Source organism: Salmo salar, chromosome ssa01 (assembly GCF_905237065.1).
Source record: "Salmo salar chromosome ssa01, Ssal_v3.1, whole genome shotgun sequence".
Lineage (NCBI taxonomy): Eukaryota > Metazoa > Chordata > Actinopteri > Salmoniformes > Salmonidae > Salmo > Salmo salar.
In genome coordinates this window covers 28,353,151-28,367,021 of record NC_059442.1, presented here as the reverse complement: position 1 = coordinate 28,367,021, position 13,871 = coordinate 28,353,151, and the positions used below count along the sequence as shown (strand labels likewise).

At 49.3% G+C, this 13,871-nt stretch overlaps 1 protein-coding gene across 1 annotated transcript in view; it reads left to right on the top strand.

The window, feature by feature from the left end:
- LOC106593970 (transmembrane protein 260) overlaps positions 1–12,449 on the top strand; it is a 34,430-nt gene extending 21,981 nt beyond the window's left edge. Inside the window, exons 10-17 of the mRNA XM_014185378.2 lie at positions 3,474–3,582; positions 3,754–3,926; positions 4,615–4,786; positions 4,979–5,118; positions 7,587–7,763; positions 9,959–10,012; positions 10,310–10,394; positions 10,491–12,449. Of these exons, the coding sequence (XP_014040853.1) occupies positions 3,474–3,582; positions 3,754–3,926; positions 4,615–4,786; positions 4,979–5,118; positions 7,587–7,763; positions 9,959–10,012; positions 10,310–10,394; positions 10,491–10,745 (1,165 nt within the window). The 3' untranslated portion in view covers positions 10,746–12,449. The remainder of the gene's footprint in view (positions 1–3,473; positions 3,583–3,753; positions 3,927–4,614; positions 4,787–4,978; positions 5,119–7,586; positions 7,764–9,958; positions 10,013–10,309; positions 10,395–10,490) is intronic.
- Positions 12,450–13,871: the final 1,422 nt, after the last annotated feature.

The window sequence follows — 13,871 nt, the reverse complement described above, 5'->3', positions numbered from 1 at the left end:
AAAGGTTAGGCGAATTAGGTTAAGGTTAGGGGACTTGAACATGCAACCTTCGGATTACTAGACGGTTGTGGTATACACCCAACCTTCCTTCTGTCTTAAATAACCAGACCTTAATTCAATTTGTAACGTAACATATCATACAAACATTTACGTAACATAGCAAACGTCTGAATTATGAGTCCAGTCTGGGCACATCATTCTCTCAGACATGCACAATCTAAAGTTCGTTGATCTCAACATGAGGCTAAAAGCTGTCGTGCTGTCAAGGCTCTGTACAATGAAAAGGAGATTTTGATGTGGTTTTTTGTACGTCTACTAGTTGTAATGATGTGTATGTGAATGTATGTATCTGTATATAGCAGTGCTCTCTGATGCAGTAATTCATTACAGAAGTGGCTATGTTGGGGTCTGTTGGGTGCCACTGATAAGGCAGAGCCAGGGAAACCCATGAGCAAGGCTGTCCCCAGGGCACTACCCACCACCTACCTACCCCTACCCACCACCTACCTACCCCTACCCACCACCTACCGCCCTCTACCCACCACCTACCTCCCTCTACCCACCACCTACCTACCCCTACCCACCACCTACCTCCCTCTACCCACCACCTACCTACCCTTACCCACCACCTACCTACCCCTACCCACCACCTACCTACCCCTACCCACCACCTACCTCCCTCTACCCACCACCTACCTACCCTTACCCACCACCTACCTCCCTCTACCCACCACCTACCTCCCCTACCCACCACCTACCTACCCCTACCCACCACCTACCTACCCCTACCCACCACCTACCTCCCCCTACCCACCACCTACCTACCCCTACCCACCACCTACCTACCCCTACCCACCACCTACCTACCCCTACCCACCACCTACCTACCCCTACCCACCACCTACCTCCCTCTACCCACCACCTACCTCCCCCTACCCACCACCTACCTACCCCTACCCACCACCTACCTCCCTCTACCCACCACCTACCTCCCTCTACCCACCACCTACCCCTCCCTACCCACCACCTACCTACCCCTACCCACCACCTACCTCCCTCTACCCACCTCCTACCTCCCCCTACCCACCACCTACCTCCCCCTACCCACCACCTACCTACCCCTACCCACCACCTACCTCCCTCACCCACCTCCTACCTCCCCCTACCCACCACCTACCTCCCCTACCCACCACCTACCTACCCCTACCCACCACCTACCTCCCTCTACCCACCACCTACCTCCCTCTACCCAACACCTACCTCCCCCTACCCACCACCTACCTCCCTCTACCCACCACCTACCTACCCCTACCCACCACCTACCTCCCCCTACCCACCACCTACCTACCCCTACCCACCACCTACCTCCCTCTACCCACCTCCTACCTCCCCCTACCCACCACCTACCTACCCCTACCCACCACCTACCTCCCCTACCCACCACCTACCTCCCTCTACCCACCACCTACCTCCCCTACCCACCACCTACCTCCCCCTACCCACCACCTACCTACCCCTACCCACCACCTACTTACCCCTACCCACCACCTACCTACCCCTACCCACCACCTACCTCCCTCTACCCACCACCTACCTCCCTCTACCCACCACCTACCTCCCCCTACCCACCACCTACCTCCCCAACACCTACCTCCCCCTACCCACCACCTACCTCCCTCTACCCACCACCTACCTCCCTCTACCCACCACCTACCTCCCCCTACCCACCACCTACCTACCCCTACCCACCACCTACCTCCCTCTACCCACCTCCTACCTCCCCTACCCACCACCTACCTACCCCTACCCACCACCTACCTCCCTCTACCCACCACCTACCTCCCCTACCCACCACCTACCTCCCCTACCCACCACCTACCTACCCCTACCCACCACCTACCTCCCTCTACCCACCACCTACCTCCCCCTACCCACCACCTACCTACCCCTACCCACCACCTACCTCCCCTACCCACCACCTACCTACCTCTACCCACCACCTACCTACCCCTACCCACCACCTACCTCCCTCTACCCACCACCTACCTCCCCTACCCACCACCTACCTACCCCTACCCACCACCTACCTCCCCTACCCACCACCTACCTACCTCTACCCACCACCTACCTCCCTCTACCCACCACCTACCTCCCTCTACCCACCACCTACCTCCCCTACCCACCACCTACCTACCCCTACCCACCACCTACTTACCCCTACCCACCACCTACCTACCCCTACCCACCACCTACCTCCCTCTACCCACCACCTACCTCCCCTACCCACCACCTACCTACCTCTACCCACTACCTACCTACCCCTACCCACCACCTACCTCCCCCTACCCACCCACTGCCTTCCCCTACCCACCACCTACCTACCCCTACCCACCACCTACCTCCCCTACCCATCACCTACCTACCCCTACCCACCACCTACCTACCCCTACCCACCCTCTGCCTTCCCCTACCCACCACCTACCTACCCCTACCCACCACCTACCTCCCCCTACCCACCCTCTGCCTTCCCCTACCCACCACCTACCTCCCTCTACCCACCACCTACCTCCCTCTACCCACCACCTACCTCCCTCTACCCACTCCCTGCCTCCCCCACCCACCCTCTGCCTCCCCCTACCCACCCTCTGCCTCCCCCTACCAACCCTCTGCCTCCCCCTATCCACTCCCTGCCTCCCCCTACCCACCCTCTGCCTCCCCCTACCCACCCTCTGCCTCCCCCTACCCACCCTCTTCCTCCCCCTATCCACTCCCTGGCTTCCCCTACCCACTCTCTGCCTCCCCCTACCCACCCTCTGCCTTCCCCTACCCACCCCCTGCCTCACCCTACCCACCCCCTACCCATCCTCTGCCTCCCCCTACCCCCCTGCCTCTCCTGGGGGGCACTTTGATACACTTGGCTTTACACAGACACACAAGCATGTATGTACGTGAACGCGTGCACACACACGCAAACATACGTGGGTCATTCCATTGATATTCCATGGAAAGTCAAGTTTCCTGAAATACAGCACAATAAATATGCTATTTTTTCCAATTCTCATTTCCATTCACATAATTGTGTTTTGATTACCACTAGGGGATAGTGTTTTTTCGTTCATTTATAAAACCATTTACAACCATCCTCTGTGCTGTAGTGGTGATGTGAGGCAGAGTGGTTGGCCCATCACACAGTGACTCACACGCTGTCATCCAGACTCAGCATTAGGAAAGCAATCCGGCTGTGGGCTACAGAACGTGTTCGCTGTAATAGTGAGTCTGTCTACAGGCGGTGTGATGTTATCTCTCCTGTACCTTGATGAATTTGGGAGTGAATTGCACTGGATGTATTTTTATGTATTTGTTGGGAGGGTGAAAATAAATGTGATATTGAGAGAGTAATATATATGGTATTTCTGTGTATATGTCTGTGTAAGGCCAGTTGTCTCATGGCGATGCCTGTCCTTCCTCTCCAGGAGGCGCCGTGTTGTTTCCTGGCTACTGACGGCCATGCTGCTACTCTACTCCCTGTTCTTCGCCTGGAGAGCCAACCTGGACATCAGCAGACCCCTACTGCTGGGAGTGGTGAGTGATGAGCCATGGGGCTTAGTTAGGACAGGCTGGGAAAACAGGCAGGGAAAACAGGCAGGGAAAACAGACAGGGAAAACAGGCAGACTGGACGGGCCTGAGTTGGGATGCCGCAGTCTCCTGTGACCCAGGTAAAAGGCTGTGTTGTGTGTTTGGTCTCTCTGCAGGTGGAGCGGTTCTGGCTTCAGAGCGATGCTGTGGTGTGTGTGCTGGCTGGGCTGGGCCTGAGTTGGACACACACAGGCCTGGAGAGGAGGCTAGGCCATGGGGGTCTGTGGAGGGCCGGAGGCTGGCTCTTCACCGTAGGTGTCCTGGCACGCATGGTGCTCTCCAACCATCGGTAAGCACCATAACCTGTCAACTGACTTAGGCTTGATGGCACATCCTGTGTGTGGTGTTATAACACTAGTATCTTTACCACCAACTGTTTTCAAGGTTTTCCACACAAACTAGAAAATACATGTTGTCTTATAGGTAGGGGGTCGCACACAACATGCTGAGTATTTTACTCCCAAAACTCCCTCCACGCTAGTCTCACCTGAGCTAACCCAATAGTTCTCTCTGTACTTCAAACTGGAGCCTGCACTCCACATGGCAGGTATTTTATTCTCCCGTCTCTTCCCACCCCATGGTAGGGGCTAAAGAGAGGCACGGTTAGCACATAGATTTCACTGTGAATGCTGAGTGTGAGATGTTAGCCATGAGAGGCAGCAGATTACACCAGCATGGTGCTGCGCTCTGCCTGGCAGGCTGAGGCCGCTATCACACAGCTGCTTTGATCAGGAGGAGAGCCTGGCCTACACTGTCAGACCCATTGCACCTGTCTACCCACGATTAGATAGGCAGAGCTGGGGCTGTGACAACTTACCACAGAGCAACTTGAAAGCATGCATACAGTACATGAATGCACACACACAATCCTCAGAGACCTACAAACACAACCTCGCTGCTGTGTACACAAACGTACACTTGTTATGTGTCAGTGTGGTTAGAGAGACTTGTAAAGGTTTGTGTTGCATCCCTCCCAGGGAGTGTGATCAGAGCATCAACAGTGTTGTGGAGCGGTTCGGCAGGGAGCTTCTGGCCTCTGTCCCTCCAGACTCTATCATCCTGACCCGGGGAGACCTCCCAGGGAACTCCCTGCGCTACCTCCACTACTGCCAGGGGGTCCGGCCTGACGTACACCTCGTTGACCAGGAGGTTAGTACTGAGCCTTATATTGGGTTTATTTAGGCCCAGGACACCATGCCTAGCTTTATTATAATTACAGCTATATTATAATAGAATTGGAAATGAACCTGATACTGAAGACAGGCCATACAAGTTAGACAATAGAGTTGTGATGATGATCTCAGTAAGGCTCCTATTCATTACTACTCTCTCCCCCTCCAGATGATGACGTACAGCTGGTACGTGGCCAAGCTGGGCCAGCATCACCCTGGGGTTCATTTCCCAGGGCTCTGGTGGGACCCGGTCCACACTGAGAAGAAGGACACCTTCAGTCTGGAGCAGTTCCTCTCTCACAACACACAGTGAGTGAGTGAGTGAGTTGAGAGAACTGGTGAGGTTGAATGGGAGCACTGAGTGGTTGATACAATGATGAGTGCATTGTGGAAGTAACCCCAAAGACTTAGAACTGCTGCCTCAAGAGTCACAATGCTTCAGCCATATGTGGGAAAGACTGCAAAGAAATACTGAATACATAATGAGTATATATGATTTATTGTGACTACTATATCCATCTGACTATAGTAGTCTGGGGAAACAGAGATCAAATGGGTTGGACAGGAGTCCTTTAAATGCCAAGCCCACCAGGGGGCAGTGTTTGCTTGGCCAACATGAACGTCTCTAAGGGGGGCAACACTGACCAGTGGGATCAACCCTGTAGGGCACAGCACTGGAGAGGAGAGTGGAGTGGAGCAGAATAAATGGGAGAGAGATGAATGGTGTGTGTGCACATGCTCGTCTGTGTATTTGTTGGGTAAGAGTGGAGGCATACAGTACCAGGCAAAAGTTTGGACACACCTACTCGTTCAAGGGTTTTTCTTTATTTTTACTATTTTCTACATTGTAGAATAATAGTGAAGACATCAACACTATGAAATAACACATATGGAATCATGTAGTAACCAAAAAAGTGTTAAACAAATCAAAATATATTTTAGATTCTTCAAAGTAGCCACCCTTTGCCTTTGACAGCTTTGCATACTCTCTCAACCAGCTTCACCTCCTTCAAGACTTTTCCAACAGTCTTGAAGGAGTTCCCACATTCGCTGAGCACTTGTTAGCGGCTTTTCCTTCACTCTGCGGTCTAACTCATCCAAACCATCTCAATTGGGTTGAGGTCGGGTGATTGTGGAGGCCAGGTCATCTGATGCAGCACTTCATCACTCTCCTTCTTGGTCAAATAGCCCTTACATAGCCTGGAGGTGTGTTGGGTCATTGTCCTGTTGAAAAACAAATGATACTCCCACTAAGCGCAAACCAGATGGGATGGCATATCGCTGCAGAATGCTGTGGTAGCCATGCTGGTTAAGTGTGCCTTGAATTCTAAGTGAATCACCAACAGTGTCACCAGCAAAGCACCATCACACCACCTCCTCCATGCTTCACGGTGGGAAACACACACATGCCGAGATCATCCGTTCACCTACTCTCTGTCTCACAAAGAACCAAACATTTCGATTTGGACTCATCAGACCAAAGGACAGATTTCCACTGGTCTAATGTCCATTGCTTGTGTTTCTTGGCCCAAGCAAGTCTCTTCTTATTGGTGTCCTTTAGTAGTGGTTTCTTTGCAGCAATTTGACCATGAAGGCCTGATTCACGCAGTCTCCTCTGAACAGTTGATGTTGAGATGTGTCTGTTACTTAAACTCTGTGAAGCATTTATTTGGGCTGCAATTTCTGAGGCTGGTAACTCTAATGAACTTATCCTCTGCAGCAGAGGTAACTCTGGGTCTTCCTTTCCTGTGGCGGTCCTCATGAGAGACAGTTTCATTATAGCTCTTGATGGTTTTTGCGACTGCACTTGAGTAAACTTTCCAAGTTCTTGAAGTGTTCCATATTGACTGACCTTCATGTCTTAAAGTAATGATGGACTGTCGTTTCTCTTTGCTTATTTGAGCTGTTCTTGCCATAATATGGACTTGGTCTTTTACCAAATAGGGCTATCTTCTGTATACCACCCCTACCTTGTCACAACACAACTGATTGGCTCAAACGCATTGAGAAGGAAAGAATTTCCACAAATTAACTTTTAACAAGGCACACCTAATAATTGAAATGCATTCTAGGTGACTACCTCATGAGACTGGTTGAGAGAATGCCAAGAGTGTGCAAAGCTGTCATCAAGGCAAAGGGTGGCTACTTTGAAGAACCTAAAATATATTTTGATTTGTTTAACACTTTTGGTTACTACATGATTCAATGTGTTATTTCATAGTTTTGATCTCTTCACTATTATTCTACAATGTAGAAAATTGTAAAAATAAAGAAAAACCCTTGAATGAGTTGGTGTATCCAAACTTTTGACTGGTACTGTGTATAAAAAGTGTTTGGACACCCCTTCAAATTAGTAGATTTGGCTATTTCAGCCACACCCGTTGCTGACAAGTGTATAAAATCGAGCACACAGACTCCATAGACAAACTCCATAGACAAACATTGGCAATAGATTGGCCTTACTGAAGAGCACAATAAAAATAAAGAAAAACCCTTGAATGAGTAGGTGTGTCCAAACTTTTGACTGGTACTATATGTGCTTCCCATGTATGCCTATTCAGTTCTATCAGCAGCCACCTGGGCTGAGAGTGAGTAGTGTTTGAGGGGAGAGTGAGTAGTGTTTGAGGGGAGAGTGAGTAGTGTTTGAGGGGAGAATGAGTCGTTTTTGAGGGGAGATAGATAGCTGGGGTTAGGTCCCTTCAGGGGTTTCCAGCCTTGTCCAGTCTTCTCTGCCCACTTCAGAAGCACGGTGCCTGCCTGATTGTGTGTGTCTGCAGGGGGGCCGTGCTGGCCTGCATCGGGCTTCCTAACGGGGACCCCAGCTGGGAGAGGAGCTTCTCTCGCTGGCCCCTAGGCGTGTGTGACCACCTGGTGCCTGCCCAGGAGCACTTCCACCCGGAGGAGTGGGCCCGTCGCACCCGCTACATCTATAACTGGACTGAACCACACAACAGGTGCACAGTACATTACACACACAGCCCAGAGGGCCCACTGGAGGGGTGGGGGGGCCTGCTCAGCAGGAGAAGCCTACACTACATGGGGAGTCTATGGGATTCTGCTAGTCGCCATGGAAATGGTCACACTGTAGACCAGATATCAAACTCATTCTACGGAGGGCCAAGTGTCTGCAGGTTTTCATCCTCCCTTGTACTTGATTGATGAATTAAGGTCACTGATTAGTAAGGAACTCACCTCACCTGGTTGTCTAGGTCTTAATTGAAAGGCAAAACCAGCAGACACTAGGCCCTTCATGGAATTAGTTTGACACCCCTGCTGGGGGCCTATGCCATAGCATTTCTGTACACTTACTGTATGTTTGTTTCTACCATGACAAACATGCTAGTTAGGAATCCATTGAGGAATCTTATGTTCAGTGATACTCTTTGGTGTTGACTATTCCTTCTCTATGTGGTCTTTCACAATACTGGCAGAGAACTGACGTTCCTACAGCAAGGTTTCCTCTGTTTTCCACGCTCTGATCCAGAAGCTTTTTCTGCATTATACCAAAGCAAGACATTAGGCCTTCAGCTATTTGAAATGAGACTGAAGATGAAACATAATGAGTTTCTTATTGCGTTTTGTCAATAAGTGTGTCAAAAGTGGAATTAGTCAAAGCTCCATATTCTGTTGCCGTTGCCAGCAGCCCCTCATTCACTGCGATAATCATGGCTGAATACTGTGACATTATTTCCCTCGCCCTCACAAGCGTGTCCGTCGATGCCCACAAGCCAAATATTAGCTCAGAAACCTGTTAAAATATTATTTTGAAGAAGAGGTCAAGTGTTTATACGCAACAAAATGGAAAAGGATATATGGGTTATTCCATGTCTAATGTGTTGGTATTGTTGCTCTGCCGTCTGATGTTTTGACAGTACTGTATTTATTCACATTAGGTTTGTGAAAACCTAAAATTGCACACTTGGTTGAACAATATACACTGAACATAAATATAAATGCAACATCTAAAGTGTTGGTCCCATGTTTTATGGGCTGAAATAGAAGATCCCAGAAATGTTGCATATGCACCAAAAGCTTATTTCTCTCAAATTTTGTGCACAAATTTGTTTACGTCCCTGTTAGTGAGCATTTCTCCTTTGCCAAGATAATTCTTCCACCTGACAGGTGTGACATATCAAGAAGCTGATTAAATAGCATGATCATTACACAGCTGCACCTTGTGCTGGGGACAATAAAAGGCCGCTCTAAAATGTGCAGTTTTGTCACACAACACAATGCCACAGATGTCTCAAGTTTTTTGAGGAAGCGTGCAATTGGCATGCTGACTGTAGGAATATCTACCAGAGCTGTTTCCAGAGAATTTAATGTTAATTTCTCTACCATAAGCCGCATCCAACGTTGTTTTAAAGAATTTGGCATTACGTCCAACCGGCCTCATAACCGCATACCACGTTTATGGCGTCGTGTGGGCAAGCAGTTTACTGATATCAACGTTGTGAACAGAGTGCCCCATGGTGGCGGTGGGGTTATGGTATGGGTAGGCATAAGCTATGGACAATGAACAGAATTGCATTTTATCGATGGCAATTTGAATGCACAGAGATACCGTGACAAGATCCTGAGGCCCATTGTTGTGCCATTCATCCGCCGCCATCACCGAGTGTTTCAGCATGATAGGCTAATGCACGGCCCCATGTCGCAAGGATCTGTTTACAATTCCTGGAAGCTGAAAATGTCCCAGTTCTTCCATGGCCTGCATACTCACCAGACATGTCACCCATTGAGCATGTTTGGGATGCTCTGGACCGTCGAGTACGACAGCGTGTTCCAGTTCCCGCCAATATCCAGCAACTTTGCACAGCCATTGAAGAGCAATGGGACAACATTACCAGGCAACTACCCTTTTTTTTAAAGGTATCTGTGACCAACAGATGCATATCTGTATTCCCAGTCATGTGAAATCCATAGATTAGGGCCTAAATCATTTATTTGAATTAACCGATTTTACTTATATGAACTGTAACTCAGTAAAATCTTTGAAATTGTTGCATGTTGCGTTTATATTTTTGTTCAGTATATATTAAAACCAATAATGATACAGAATGAATATGACAGTGTGGAAGGAATGATGCATAAGGAAAGCCCCAGAGGTGTTGAGAAGATAAAGAGCTGTTTTTGTGTCTGGTTGCAGCTTCCACCCAGGGTCCTGGGAGAGGGTGGCTAATGAGGAGATGTGGCAGGCCAGGTACAGTAAAGAGTTAACACTGAAGACACTGACTCCTTCTCTGTTACGGTCACTGTATATGTATAGTTTACAGATAGAGCCTCTATGACAGATCACCCTTGTCTGCTAGCTTAAACATCTACATAACCCAGTCTGGTGTGGTAGAGCACCAGCTATTCTACATGAAATGCTGTTGTGTAGCTCGCATCTACATAAATCCCTCTATTCTGCTAGTGCATCTCTGCAGATAGATCTCTACGGTTCGTCCATCCATCCAGCACTTAGCCCTGAGCCTGTGATGTATCCTCTTTGTTTCAGGATGAAGACGGCTTTCTTTCTGTTTGACCTGGCTGAGAGGATCCAGGGAGAGGGGAAAGCTCGCCTGTTTGAGCTCTCCTACACTGTGAGTTAGTCCTCCCATGGTAAACATATAGGAGTATGAGCATTAACCAATAAATGATGGTTATTGTGTACAAGTTGTGTTCTTTGTGATTGACAGCTGTATAAGGAGATTGTGGAGAGGCATACAGACTACCCTCCTAACTGGGATAAAAACCTGGCCCTGGCCAGCGAGAGGCTGCTGCGTTCAGGGAAGGAGGGCTACAGCCCTGATAGCCTGCTGACCTGCAGCATCCAGCACTTCAGCCTGTACCTGGACAAGGAGCCCACGGACTCCCAGGCCCCCGCCATCCGCACCGCCGTCTCCCACCTGCTGCAGGAGAGGACCAGGCTCCGGCAGAAACACACCCCGTGAGGGAGGGGAGTGTCAGATAGAGCAGGCATACAGGAAGTACTGCAGGACACCATGGAGCCTCTCTGAGGAGGAGAGGTCCTCTCAATGAGTGTGGCAGCCAGGGGACGTTGACTGACCTACAGGCTGTGTCTGGTGCTCTAACTTCTCTGCTGGTTGGGATGAAGGGTTTTCTCAGGGGTTGAACACGCCCAGTACACTGGAGAGTAGACTGGGCTGTACCGGCATTCATCATGGGAAAATGTATGTATGATGACCTGGAAAATTCTGTGATGAAGTAGGGCAGGAAAAACATCCCTTGTCAAAGACTTGGCTACAACATGGGACCTAATATGGAGGTAGTGTTGGTGATGGGGCTCTCTGTGATGAGGTGGGGTTGTCCAGACAAACAGGAACCAGGCTGCACCTCACACTGCAGGAATGTTTTCCACTGGGGACATTACATGACTTTTGCAGCCTGGATTGAACCCAATCAAGCTGTTCAAGTCTCCCACACATACTTTTATTTACTATTTCCCTGTCTCATTTTTCTGTCTCTCTCTGCATCTCTTTCTCTCTCACAGCTTTTAACGTTATGATTATGTGGCCGTGGCCACCTGCTGATTTAGTTATCTTTTTCTCCCATTAGGTGGCAGGGCTGAGATTGAGGGAAACCCAATTTGGGCGCAGAAATGGGGGATTAGAGCAGGCTCTTAATCTGTGACAGACTTGTGCATTGCCACGCTGTCGCTGTCCTGGGCTCTGGGCTCTTAGCGTGACCCTGGCTCCCAGTCGCCACCGCTGCCCACCAACTATACATCCATCTGAGTTGGTCCTTTAAAAACAAATGGATTCAATGAGCTTTTTTTTCTCCCTTTGACGACAGAGCTATAATCCCTCATAGATTTAAATGAAATATGAAATGTTACAATGCCAGGGACCCTTTTAGAGGTGTGTGTGTGTGTGTGTGTGTGTGTGTGTGTGTGTGTGTGTGTGTGTGTGTGTGTGTGTGTGTGTGTGTGTGTGTGTGTGTGTGTGTGTGTGTGTGTGTGTGTGTGTGTGTGCGCCCCTCCAGTGATACGCAGAGAGGAAAAACACACTCACACACACCGAGCAGTGGAGCGCTTTCATCTCCAGAGAGACATTCCGTCACGCAGACATCGAGTCAAAACCACAGTCACGCAGACACTCAGAGACGTTGCATCCAGACATGCAAAGGTCCTCAGCAGCACGACCCACACTCCTGGATAGATGGACTCAGTAACTTGAGGCTGGTCTGAGAGACATGGTGATTCAGTACACCTGATTACATCTTTAACTACTGTCCCTTTCATTCCTTCCCCCCTCTGTTCTCGCATAGACTTTGTACCTAATTTACCGTACACATTCTCAGTCTGTGAACATGCTATTTCACTCTTTCGGGGCTGGTGTGTTTGATATTTGGGCGCCACTGATTTCTATGAGACCTGGTCCACAGCCACTCCTGTGTCCACAGCCAGCCTAGCCTGTGTCCTGTCCTGTCATCTGCTCTCATTGTACTTTTAATGGCATGGACAGAGAGGGCAGAGCATTGGAAGTGCTGCTCCGGTCCTCTCAGAAAACAACCTGCCCTCTGCTCTGTCCACGAGGCTGGCTGATGAGAATGGGCCTAGGACAGATGGTTCATCTCTCTCTCAGAAAAAAGTGTTTTTCTGTTCTCCAAAGATTAAAATACTCTAAGAAAGATTATTTTTTTCCACTTTAAAATTTCTGAGCTTTACTTTACTGTTTCTACTGTGTTTGTACATTTTTTCTATGAGACATTTTATTTCTAGTGTAAGTATATTTACTGATTTATACAAATATATAGAAATTTGTATTAAAAGGAGATGCAAAAAAATCACCAAAAATCTCTTTGAAGCTGTTTGAATCTGCCATTATATTTTTTGTGTTATTCTCTCTCTTTGCCACCTTACTGTATCGTTAGCCTTTTCTCATCTCACGTCCTCAGTTCTGCTTTATGCTCCCTCTCTGTCCTCGTTTCTGTCTCCCTCCCTCTCTAACACCCCTCTGTCCCCCTGTCTCTTGCCCTCCCGGCCCCCTGTCTCTGAGATTCAGTTGCCCACCCCAAATCAGCAAGCTGCCGAAGGATTGTAGGAACCCATGGAATCGCCATGACCACGGATGCAGGCAGGGAGCCACGGCAATGCTGGAATGTGGGGCGTCTGAGGAGATAAGAGCTGTGAGCCCAGCCAAGGAGAGGGAGTGGGGAGGGATGGAGGGAGAAGGGGGAAAGAGACAGGGAGGGTGAAAGAGAGAAGCAATCCTGTGAATGGGAGACCGAGACGACATAGAAATAAGGGGGGGGGGGGGAACGAGAGAGATAGAGAGAGAGAGGGGGGACATAGGGGGCACACTGGAGATGGGAAGCCAGCCTTATTCCTCTTTGCATTTCATTTACATCCCTGGCCGTATCGACCAATCGGATTGGGAGCAAAGCCCAGGGCTTAGGAGGGGAATAAAAAGACAAAATGCCTTTGCTGCTCTCATCCCTCCCTGATAATACCCCTTCTGTTTTTCTTTTCTCTTTTTCTCCGTCTATAAGTAGATACTGTCCGAAATGCCAGCGGAAAAGCGACACCTCCGCTTTCTGTGTATCTCAGATAGACCGAACGGGAGCAGGGGCTGAAAAAACAGCTTTAGTGGCTGGGTCTATCTCCTCTGCTCTCTGGCTGGATGGAGAAGGTTGGAGGGGGGTAGGGGGGCTGGTGTTTGGTAACAGAATGGGGGGTTGGAGAGACATAATGTACTGAGCTGGCCACAGATTTTGCCGCATATTACACTGAAAAACTTCCCTGCGGATCAGTTTTCTAAACAGGGAAACCTGTTTCATGGGTGTTTACTCTGCGCGACCCATTTCTGTGATCCTGGCCAATGGCCGTGACTGAACTTACTGTGCTAAAACATATTTTTAGCACAGGATTGTTGTTGTTATTCATCCATACTTGCAGGTTTATCTAATGCAGTGGCTCTTGTCGGTTGATTTTGCACCGTAGGTCTTATAGACGACAGTATGGAGTGGAGTGTCCCCATAGTCGTGACCTAAGACTCCAAGGTGCCTTAGCATCATACAGACTAGCTGGGATATTCGAGTTGTTTCCACCTTTTGTC